Here is a 12053-nt window from a genome sequence, read left to right as displayed (position 1 = left end):
TGCTTTAGATAATCTTAGCATGACTATAAAAGTTAGGAGACAAAAGTAATCTAATAGTGTAGGGATAGTTATTGCGATCTACATTTTTAATGTTGTTTGTGCATTGTGAGGCAAAAAATTCAAGTAACATTCTCTACTCTTTCTATTTATCATAGAAAGAACTCATGAAAATGTATCTATGTTTGATTGTTTACACATATAATTATCTATTGATACATATAGATTTCATTATTTTGAGTTTATCATCATAAGTGAACTCCTTTAATATATATTTGGACATTGGAAATAGTGAAGAGAAGGTTGACTAACCCATACCCTGATAGGACTAGACTACGAGAAGATTATTAGTTGCTTTGTCCATCTTATTTGGAATGTTTGGAAGTTGATTTTAAATTTGGACCACTGGCCTCTTTGAAAGGACAATGCAAATTGTGTTTCTTGTGTGGGGTTGTGCATACATATTTTGAACATATGTCATTGAAAGATTTAACAATGTTATGGAAGGTTCTTCTCATTCATGACTCTATATGCCTAGATATCTTCAATCATTTCCTTGTTCTATTTTTTCCTTTACTATTGATTAAGAGGAACTTGTAATATACAATCCCTCATTGTGTAATATATTATTTTTCTAGAAGTTTATTGGTTAGTAGAAAACTTGTTTTTGGAATTAAAGTCATATTTATTATCCCATTAGAAGGAATGTTTGGTTTTGAACAAGTTTTCTTCAATTAAAGCCCAAATAAAAGAAATATAAAAAACAATATTTTAGTTTATTAATGTGTTAATATATTATGATCAAGACGCTTACATTATGGGCATAGGCATGTAGTACATTCTTTAGTTTTTGGAGCCTAACATAATTCAAGTGTGACACCAAGAGGGAGCTCCCTGTGATTGTGTAGACTCATTTTCTTGCTTTAGATAATTTTAGTATAATTATAAAAGTTGAGAGATAAAATCAATCTAATAATATAGGCATAATTATGGAAACACTATAACCAATATGACTTCAATGGTGAACATTAATAATATTTATCCTAACAATTTAAGAGAATGCAAAGGGGATTAATAATGATGATTAAGGTGTTATTCTTTCTAACACATATTTTATTAATAATGAGTGGAACCCTATCTTGAATGTAAAACACGATTTGAGAGATTTTTCATGAAAGGGAACGTTGGAAGGATTGGTGCCTCACTACTAGGGTTTTGTACTCTTCTCAGACGGCGCAGTCTGATCTGCGCAGACAAACATCGTGGACCTAACCTTGCACCCAGAAATCACTCAACTGCATTGTGAGGGAACGAAGGGCAAATGGATAACCCCCAGGGGGGGCTACGGCGTCCTCCCCCAAGGCAAATAAATCGCAGCACCAAACCGAAAGAACGATACTCTTTGGATCGATCAACGAGGATGTCATCAACCAGGAAATCCTGTACCGGCATGAGCGCAATGGCAAAGACAAACTGGAAAATAATGCGGATGAAGAAACAGGACGGAATAACTGACCAGACAGAACCCCGAAGGTCTCTTCGACCACCTGCAAACCAATAGAAACAGATCGACTGAGAATCGAACTGCCGGGAGAAAAAATAGAAGAAAGAATCCAGTTTATGACAGATCATGCACTCATCAGAAAATTTATAGGGTTCTGGCCGACGGAAAAAGCCCTACACAGTTGGATCGCAGCGAAATGGAAGCCTAAGGGCGATGTGACTCTACAGCTAGGCCCAAAAGGATTCTTCACAGCGATCTTCTTTTTCCTGCAAGACAAATACAGAATCCTAGTTAAGGGACCCTACTTCTTCAACTCAGCCGGCTTATACTTAAGGGACTGGGCACCCAAATTCAACCCGGATAAGGAGGACCTCACATGGGCTCCGGTCTGGATAAGACTATACTCACTCCCAGATGAGTACTGGGGTGAGGATATCCTGAGAAACATTGGAAATGGTTTGGGGGAATACATAAAGGCTGTTGAAGAAACAAAAATGCGTAGATACACATCATACGCTCGCATCTGCGTCTTCGTGCGCCTGGACAAAGTTCTGCCATAATTGGTAAGTCTCTCTCACCGTGACTATGAATGGATTCAACCCTTAGACTATGAACATGTCCCATTTCGATGCCGTAAATGCCATGCCATAGGGCATCTTTTTAGAGATCGCCCCCTAAATGTTAAAGCTATTGCCCCTAACCCCTCTGACTCTCTGACCCATTATGGCTTCACCAAAGCCGCTACCCGCAAACGAGCTCATAAAAAATCAACAACAGGGAAGAAACCCCAGAAAAATAACACCTCTGACCCTGCGGTCAGAAACAGCTTTGGAATCCTGGCTCAATCAACGAAAGAGCAAAACACATCCACTCCTCCCAACTCTGATCTCCCTTCCTCCTCCACCCAGCCACCTCCTTCAGCCCCCTCCTCTGATCCACCTCCAACCAAAGTCACCCCAGATAAACCCTCGGAAAGCAAGGAAAAGTAGGTGGAAAAAGACAATGAAATGGAGGTTGACGGATCCTCAGACCCTCTCCAAAGCCCAAAAATGCCCACGGAAGAAGACAACCAGGTGCAACGCATGGAGGAAGAACTGGAAAGTATAGATCTAAATGGATTAGACATATTAGAACTAGAAGCAGCATGCAAAAAGAAAGCCTATGAAAGCATCCCAGAGCTTCAGCTTAACAAACTAGAAATGGTCATTTCCAGAGCCTACGAACAGTATCAGCTTGGCATCCAATCAGGAAGTCAATGGGATTTGGGCCAAACTCCAAAAGACTCCAAAAAAAGGGGAAGAAGAACTGATCTCCAAAGAACAATAGCGGTAGGGAAGATCTTAGTAGACTCAGGCAGGTATGCTAAGCTTACGAAGTACTACAAGCTCTATACCAATAGTGAATCATGAAGCTCATTTCATGGAACCTAAGGGGGCTCAATAGCCCAGGAAAAATCAGAATGCTAAAAAATATGTTAAGAATGGAAAGGCCGCAAATATGCTTTCTCCAAGAGACAAAATGTAACAGCTCAACTCTAGAAACGATCCTCTCTAAAGCTTTGCCAGGATGTCAATCGGTGGCTGTGGATGCATCTGGCGCATCGGGGGGGCTAGCTATTGTGTGGAACTCTCAAGCACTTACCCTCTCAGACTTTCATGCTTCACATAGTCTAATTTAGGCTGCTTTCCACATAGTAGGCACGAATATTCATGGGAATCTCTCGAATGTATACTTCCCTCAGGAAGTAAGGGAAAAAATTGCTCTCCTCCACACCATAGAAGCTCTTAACTCCAGTAGAAGGCACCCACTCTGGATTGTTGGAGGGGACTTTAACATGATAACAAAATTGGAGGAAAAGATTGGAGGCAGAAACAGGCTGGAACAGGAAAACACCCACTTTAAAGACTTCATCCAGAACGCATCCCTGATAGATTTACATTTTTGCAATGGCACTTTTACGTGGAGCAACCGAAGAGCAGGCAAGCATCAAATAGCCTCCAAGCTGGATCGGTTTCTAATCTCAGACAACTTGATTCACCTCGGGGGAGACTTCTCGGCAGCCATTCTTCCACACTTAGGATCCGATCACTGGTCGGTTGCCCTTCAATGGCAACGTCCTAGCAGCACCACAAGAAGACCTTTTCGCTTCGAGGAATTTTGGTTCACCCATCCCTCACTGAAAGATTTGGTTCACTCTACATGGACATCCTTAAAGCCTCCAGACGGCTCCAAGATGTACCAGTTCCAACAGAAAATCAAACATCTAAAGCTCTGCCTCAAGCGATGGAACAGAGAGACCTTTGGAAACATCTTCAAGGCGCAACATGATCTTCAAAAAGCCCTAGAGGATCTGCAGCAAGAAATAAGTACAGGAGGCCACACAAAGAGAACCCTTGAGCAGGAGCAGCTCATCCACAATCAGCTTGACGAGAGAAGAAAGTAAGAGGAGATATACTGGAAGCAAAAGTCCAGAATCAGACGGTTGAAAGAGGGAGAACGAAACACCAAATTCTTCAACAGAACCACTGTGCAACGTAGAATATGCAATAATATCCCCTACATTCAAAAATCAGGAGGAGAAAGGGTGGAACAACATGAGGAAATTGAGAAGGAATTCCTCAATCACTTCAAGCAAGTCCATCAAGAGCCTGATATCAACAGACGTCCTGCAATTGAAAGAATCATACACAATGTGCCAAAATTAATCACAGTGGAGCATAATGAACTCCTCCTCAGTCCAATTCAAATACAGGAAGTGGACGTAGCTATGGCTCAGCTTAAAGAAGGAAAAGCTCCCGGCCCGGATGGTTTCACCACCACTTTCTTTCACAAGTTCTAGGAACTGATAAAGTTGGAAGTCTGGGAAGTGGTAGAGGAATCGCGAGCGAATCACTGGCTGCTTCCCTCACTCAACTCCACCTTCATAGCCTTAATCCCAAAAGAGGAGGACTCGATCAAACCGGACAAATTCAGGCCGATCGCACTCTACAACGTAATATACAAAGTCATCTCTAAAGTCATTGCAAACAGGCTAAAGCCCCTCTTGCCAATGCTCATTTATCTGGAACAGTCAGGATATATGGAGGGGAGACAGATTATGGATGGCATCATCCTCTCGCATGAGATCATACACACTCTCAAGCACTCAAAATAGGTAGGTATGCTCCTAAAACTTGATCTTTCCAAAGCATTTGATAAACTCAGCTGGGATTATGTACAACAAATGCTAACTGCTTTCGGATTTAGTCCCGCATGCATTCGCTGGGTTATGAGCCTAATCTCCTCCACTAGCTTCTCCATTCTCGTGAATGGGATCCCCTCTCGACCCTTCTCCCCCTCCCCAGGCATCAGGCAAGGGGACCCTCTTTCCCCCTTCCTCTTTGTATTAATGGCTGAAGGACTGGGCCGTCACATTAAAAATGCCCTTCACACTCATCAGCTTAGAGGTCTCTCCATTCATCAATTGCCTGCCATTTCCCATCAGCAATTTGTTGATGACACTATGCTCTTTGGTTACCCCTCCGTTCAAGAAGCCTCCAGATTTAAAGCCGTGCTCAATGACTTTGTCGAAGCCTCTGGAACCAGCATCAATTGTTCCAAATCGTAGATCTTCTTCTTTAATACCCCTCCGGTTGTCAAGTCTACTATAGTCCGCATTTTGGGGTTCCCTATTGCCACCCTTCCCTCCAAGTACCTTGGAGCTCCCCTCATTGTCTCCGCCATCAAGCACTCCTCATGGCGCAACCTTATTGAAAAGCTTGAATCCCGTCTCAACCAGTGGACGCACAGAGCTTTGAACTTAGTCAGTCGCGCAGTGCTCATAAAGGTCGTTCTTCAAGCAATGCCGCTGTACTTCTTCTCCATCCTGGCTGCACCAAAATGGGTCCTAAAAAGACTAAGGAATATTCAGAGAGGTTTCCTCTGGGGCAGCAATGCAACTAATCGCAAATGGGCACTGGTAAAGTGGAGCACAGTATGCAAACCAAAAGCAAAAGGAGGCATTGGTCTAAGAGATCCCGAGCACAGCAATGCCATCATGGGAGCCAAAATATGGTGGCAATGGCTCACCAATCCAGGTAAACCATGGGTCACATTATGGACAGCAAAGTATGCCAATCATCGACCCCAGGAAGAACTCATCAGATTAAAGCCCAATGATAAAGGATCGCTAATTTGGAATGCAGCCAAAGAACACTATCAAATGATCCAGCAGCACAGTTTCTGGGAGGTAAGAAACGGTCACGCCACTAGATTTTGGACAGACGCCTGGAATCAAATGCCTATTCTTAGCAATGTTCTGAACCTGCCACCAGATATCATTAAGGAGGAGACACAGCAAGCTAAGATTAGGTAGTACTGGACCCAGGAAACTGAGAAGGGCTTCAGGATTTGGAAACCGGGTAACCAAGTACTCACAAATGAAGATCACCAAATTTCCATGGAGCTGGAAAGGGAACTCAGCAAAAGGAAAATTAGGTATGACGAGAGTAGAGACATTCTAAGGTGGGGATATCAACCGAAAGGAGCTTTCACCACGTCCGAGGCCTACAAAATCATCTGCAATGACTCTGTCCCCCAGGACCCAATCTGGAGTAAAATTTGGAGTTCTGGCTCCTGGCCCAAAATCTGTCACTTTCTCTGGTTGGTAGGACATCAGAGAATTCTAACCTGGGACAAGCTTAGAAGAAGAAACTTTCATGGCCCCTCCATCTGTTTCAACTGCAACGCCCATGAGGAAACTCTCCAACATCTGCTGGACTCTTGCCCCTTGGCAAATCAACTTTGGGAAAAGGCAAGCTTTCGGTGTCAAAGAAGATGCAGACTTGAGAATGAAATCACGAATTCTATATGCCATTGGCAATAGGACCCTTACAAGAGTGAAATCCTCAATCATCTATGGAGACTAGTTCCCGGGCTAGTTCTATGGAGCATATGGAAGGAGCGAAATAAGCGCATTTTTAAAAATCAGTGCTCCTCGATAGACAACATTTGGAACCTGCTCTGCAGAAATATTCAAGAGACTCTTATGCTAAGACCCTGGAAGGAGGAGGACTTGCCTACGCTAGCCAACGAGAAAACCATTATGGACAATTGGCAAATACATCGTACTCAAGGCTCTCACAAGCTGGACCACTCTAAAACCAGCAATAAAAATCAGGACACATGGAAGCCCCCACCAAAGCATACATTCAAACTCAACTTTGATGGTGCCTCAAAAGGGAACCCCGGTCTCGCAGGCTTTGGAGGAATAATAAGGAATCATGAAGGTGTTCCCCTGATGCTGTATTTCGGAAACATTGGATGGGACACCAACAACTCAGCTGAGCTAGAGGGTCTATGGCAGGGATTACTACTTGATGGGGGACACAACTTTCACCCCCTGGAGGTGGAAGGAGATTCTCAGATCCTCATAAATATGGCCAAAAAAATCCTAAATGGATCTCAGGCCAGGAAAATAGCCACCAACTGGAGGCTTGAAGCAAGACTGGAGGCCATAGAACGTGAGCTCCATAGCAACAGAGCAATCACCTTCACACACACAATACGGGAGGGCAACAAGGTTGCAGACTTCATGGCCAATGTGGGAGTGGAGACTAACTACTCTCTAATCACAGGGCAATTGAATACTATTTACATGACAAAGCTCAAGAATGCTCTCGACTGGTCCAGAAAGACGCAGCTCCCCTAGATGCGGGTGCTAACTGAGATGGGACAGACGTGGGTGGATGGCCACATGCCGACCAATGGCCATCACGTGGCAGCCGTAGATAATGCAGCTATCGGATGCAACTGGTATAAGGTGAAGCGACAGGGGTTAGTTAATGCTCAGCGAGGTAATTCGGCTCAGGCGACGGCCGCAGTTATGGCGAGTGAGCTCCAACGTAGGGCAGGTGAAGTCATAAGGGATATCACAGTATATGATCAGAGAATGTTGGTGGCAATGCAGTTGCCTGGCCTCTCCGTCTCTGTCGGGATATCTTCTCCGTCTGTCTGGCTCATCCCTCAGTCGGCTCTGGTTGCAGGGGGTCTGGATTATCCCCTGGTCTGTTGGAATTTCTTTCCCTTGCCTCCTGTGAGAATGGTGAGACCTCGACAGCATCTGCTTAGCCGCCGAGGCTCTTCCAGAGGGGGAATCTCTCGCAGTCATGAAGCGGACAATGTTGTCCATTGCTGCCACTGCAACATTGCTCGCTCCACTGGAGCTAATCCCCTCCATTCCAGTCAATTCATGGATGCAGGGGCTTCGAGCTCGAATGCCCTACCTGCCTTTGGCTCTGCTATCTTCAATTTTAGCAGTGCCATGAACAATCCGAGGATTAGTGTGCATGTCTCAGTCTTGTTCATCGAAAATGCCCGGGAAGATGAGGATTCCCTGGAGGAACATGGGCAGAGGACGACTGATAATCAGACGCATGAAGCACAGGTTCCTGAAGCTAATAAGGAGCAGGAGGTTAAAGGTCCGGCCTCAGACCCGGAAAACGCAAAGCAAAGCAAGCACGATCAGAGGAAGGGAACCGGCGAGGAGGAAGACACCTTTCCCACCGCTGCTGAAAGAGAAGCCTATGGTTGGTGCCGGGTAGAGGAAGTGCAAATGGACGATTGATGACGCCCGAGCACAAGGTTCCTATGGCTTTTTGTTTGGTCTTCTGGTCTCTTTTGCTGTTTGTTTTGACTCAGTTATAGCAACAATGCTTCTGGTCTCTTTCATTTTCTGGTTTGTTGTCTCTGTTTCTGAAATTTTGTCAATGATATGGGTAAGGTCAGTCTCCCCTGCGTGGGATGAAATGGTTGGTGCCCCTGCGTGGGCGTGCTCTTATGGAAACTCTCACTCTTGTGTCTGGCGCCCCTGCATGGGCTAGTTTCCTGGCTGTCTCAACTGCTCTCGGGTGACATACCCAGAGCCTGATTCTCTCTTGTTACACCATTATGTATTTTTTTGACAATTGTACATAATATAATAGTTTAGTTTTTTACCGAAAAAAAAAAATGTAAAACACGATTTTATTCTTAATGCAAGTTCCATAATAATAATGACCTATCTGTTTAATAAATTGAGACATTTCCAGCGTACAAGTGTCAAGACCACTTGTTGTGAGTACCATGAATCGGAGATATAATAAGGCATCATAACGAATAAGGGAAGCACATGGATACTCTTCATTGTAGAAGAACAAAAGATTGAAGTATATTTATCATTAAATATAAAAGTTAAAGAAAGTAACAAATAATAAATAAGTTAAAAGTGCAATAATATTTTCATGTTTTATTTTTTTGGTGGCTTCAACATACCATGGTAATTACTATTACAATTACTTTTTGGGAAAAATTTGATAGGGAACTAGAAAATTCTTTAAATATGTGTAACAACCTGCAACGTATATATATTATAAACTCATATTTCAACCTAGGACAGATATATTCAAATACCAATGGAACTAGCGTCGGGATCCGAGACTCCAATTTGACGCTTAATATTTCTAGCATTACTAGGATAGGCCATGTCTCTAGGTATTTAAACCTAGGTGGATGGGATGACAAACCACCATCCCTACCACTTGAACTAAGCACCCTTTGACCTACAACTATTTTTATGTTCCATGTAAAAATTTTATGTTCCACTCAAATTGATAGATAGGAATGGAATCTATAAATATTTAGTTAATTTTAATGACAATCCTACAAAAAAAGCGCACACCCTTATATGCTAACCAATTGGTCATGTTGATATACAATTGGTCTTTTTTTATCATTGTTTTGATGCATGATTGCACAATAGCTATCATCAGGTAGAAATAACTTTTTATCCTAAAGGTTTTTGTAAGGGATAACATGAGCAAATTTCAAATCATCACTCCTTTAAAGAGGTTGTTCAAAATAAATTTCCTCATCAAATTCTAAGTTCTTTCAAGAAAGAACATTCATTTTAAAGATATAAAAGTAGATAATAAAAGGATAATATAGGGATAATAAAAATATATTATGATATGATGTTATATATTAATAATTTTATTATTAATTATTGATGTTCTTAATTTATTTGTTAATTGTTTTAGCGACAAATTTTCTCTAGTGAATTAATTTCACTTAGACCATGAAACATCCAAAAACTTAAGATTTAAAGAATTTATTATTATTACTTTTCCAAAGTCAAAAATAAAAAAATCCTTAAAGATCACAAAAGGTTATTAGAAAAAAAGTGGCCTCTTTGTTAAATCATGGCTCTAGGATTTGAAACAAACTAATAACATTATTCTAACAACTCTGTTATGGATTAAATTGTTAAATCTCCTCATCCATCTATATATTTGATGGGTTTAGGAAAGAATTAGAATATTTTTGAATAAAATTCTTAATAAAAAATTATTTGGGACAAATTTCAAAGAATTTAAAAATTGGAGGATCTATAAAGGATGATATTCTCCATTATTTGATGGAGCACCATGTTGAAGGCTCAAAAAATCACGACTCCAACAAGAGGGATAACCACCTGGTTCGGACCTTAAGATGGCTCCTTTTCTATTTGCAATAGTGGCTCCAACTGGAGATGATGGGACCAGTTTCCCAATCTATTTATGATGTTTGTGTGTGCTAATGGGATGATGATTTTCTTCTTTGGGGTATATGGGGTGAATACTTGTTCTAAATCTAATCTATCTTCTAACTATCATATGCAATCTATCATAATCAAAGAAAACATCTAAGTTTAAGACTATCCTGGGAGTAATGTTCACACATGCAATCTAAAATAAATGTAGATGCCATGTCGTCAAAGCTCTCTAATATTTTACCCCAAATAGAATACTATGTATTAGGCGTGAATTCATTTTCACCATTGCTCATTCCAAAAACAGGTAGAGGAAGTATAATCTATCTTATTAGACCACCAATGGTGCCATCAAGAGGTTTTGAACCATGTCTGCAGGAGGAAGCTAGAGGAAGCTTTGAGATGCTACATGAGGGATGATAAGGAGCTACATGAGAAAATTTAAAGGTGAAAAAGCAGCCACAGTGGCTCAAAATTGTCTCAAAATGATCATATACAGATAGAGGTGTCTTGACAAGAAGTAAGTGGCATCCTCATTCCTTGTTTTTTACATCTATTTATATGAGAATTATTCTTGAAATTGATAACTTGTAACTGTAAATTAAATATTGGGAGGTATCTTTGGAAATTATTGTGGTTAGAAGAAAAGAAAAAGATTTTGGTTTATATCACTTCTAGCATCCTTCTCCCCCACTGCTACCGAGGATTTTGACATTGTTTCACCATTGAGATTGTTAAAAAAAATATATTGAATTATACACCTTATTAGCACTAAGGAGGGATAGTAGAAGAAATGTGGTGAGGAATTAATAGAAGAGAACCATTAGACACCAAGATGATTCACCAACGCCCTCATGTAGTGGATATATTTAGAACATCCCAATGGTTGGGTTTTTTTTAAGTTGTTAAGGGGGTATGATGATGATCTCACTCATGAATTTTCCATTTGATTACATTCTCAAGGAGAAGATGGTGACACTACTGTTGTGAAAAGGTTGGCCATCTCTCTATGTCCTAAAACCATAATCAAAGTGACCACCTTATCCCTATGAATTCAGTGGATGAAACGAGACAAGGTAGTGAGTGTCACAATGAGAAAAAAATTATTTATTATGAAAGAGAATCTTGTAGAAGGTAAGAATGGAATAATAAGAGAAATCCGAAATTACCCCGGGGATGAGGTAGCTTACCATATCCTCAAGAATATATCTTATGAAGGGAGATTGATTGTGGCTTATGCCTACCACTTCATATTGTTGTATGAGTTGAGATTCAAGGCAAAATCTCCTCTCGCTCAATACTTACTGTTCCCAATTTCCTCCTACAGTCAATCATGGAGATGTGTCAGAAGGTGATGGAAGTAAATCGCCAACACTTAGCTCACTGTGGCCTCTTCAAGTTAATTGTGATGGATTCTTTGATCTACTTAAGGATCCCTATCCTATCGACTAAATTTGTGGATATGGATAGGGAAAATTTCATAGAAACTCAAGCCATCAAACTTAGATAAACACCAGCCTCTAGCACTGGAGGTAAATAAGGAAAAACAAAGGAAGAAGAAGGAGAAAAAACAAAGGAAGAGGATGCAATAGAAACAAAAGAAAAGGAAATGAAAACAGAGTAAGAGGAGGAAACAAAGAGAGACAAAGGAGAAGCGAAAATTAAATAACAAGATGAGAAGAAATAAGTAAAAGGAATAGTAATCACTAAGGAGACTTCTAAACCTAAAGAAGAAAAGAAAGAACCACATCAAATAAGTCTATCTCAAGGGGATACTGAACAAGAGGTAGCTACAACATTGGCTACATTGGGCACTCTTGTCAATCAGAAGAAGAGGCAACTAGGACAAGGTCCCCTATATTTCAAGACCAGGAAGAGCACAAAAATTAGACAAGGGAAACCATGAACTCCCACAAGGGTCCCTGTCATTATTGATGAATTGCCAAGTAAAAAGGAAGAAGTAGGACCTAGTGAGAGAAATATTGAGGAGGTCACTTCTCCTAAAAC

At 41.1% G+C, this 12053-nt stretch overlaps 1 protein-coding gene across 1 annotated transcript; it reads left to right on the top strand.

Annotated features, from left to right (window-relative positions):
* The first annotated feature begins 3335 nt into the window (after window positions 1-3335).
* On the top strand, window positions 3336-3944 carry LOC149231188 (uncharacterized). Its single transcript, XM_089381570.1, has one exon. The coding sequence runs from the start codon at window positions 3336-3338 to the stop codon at window positions 3942-3944; it is 609 nt and encodes a 202-aa protein (XP_089237696.1).
* The last annotated feature ends 8109 nt before the right edge of the window (window positions 3945-12053 follow it).

The sequence above is a fragment of the Pinus tabuliformis genome, chromosome J, assembly GCF_031772625.1.
Source record: "Pinus tabuliformis cultivar Carrire ecotype Pingquan chromosome J, CPIR1, whole genome shotgun sequence".
Taxonomy (NCBI): Eukaryota; Viridiplantae; Streptophyta; class Pinopsida; order Pinales; family Pinaceae; genus Pinus; species Pinus tabuliformis.
Note: the sequence above shows the minus strand (reverse complement) of the source record. Positions and strands in the feature narration are given on the sequence as shown.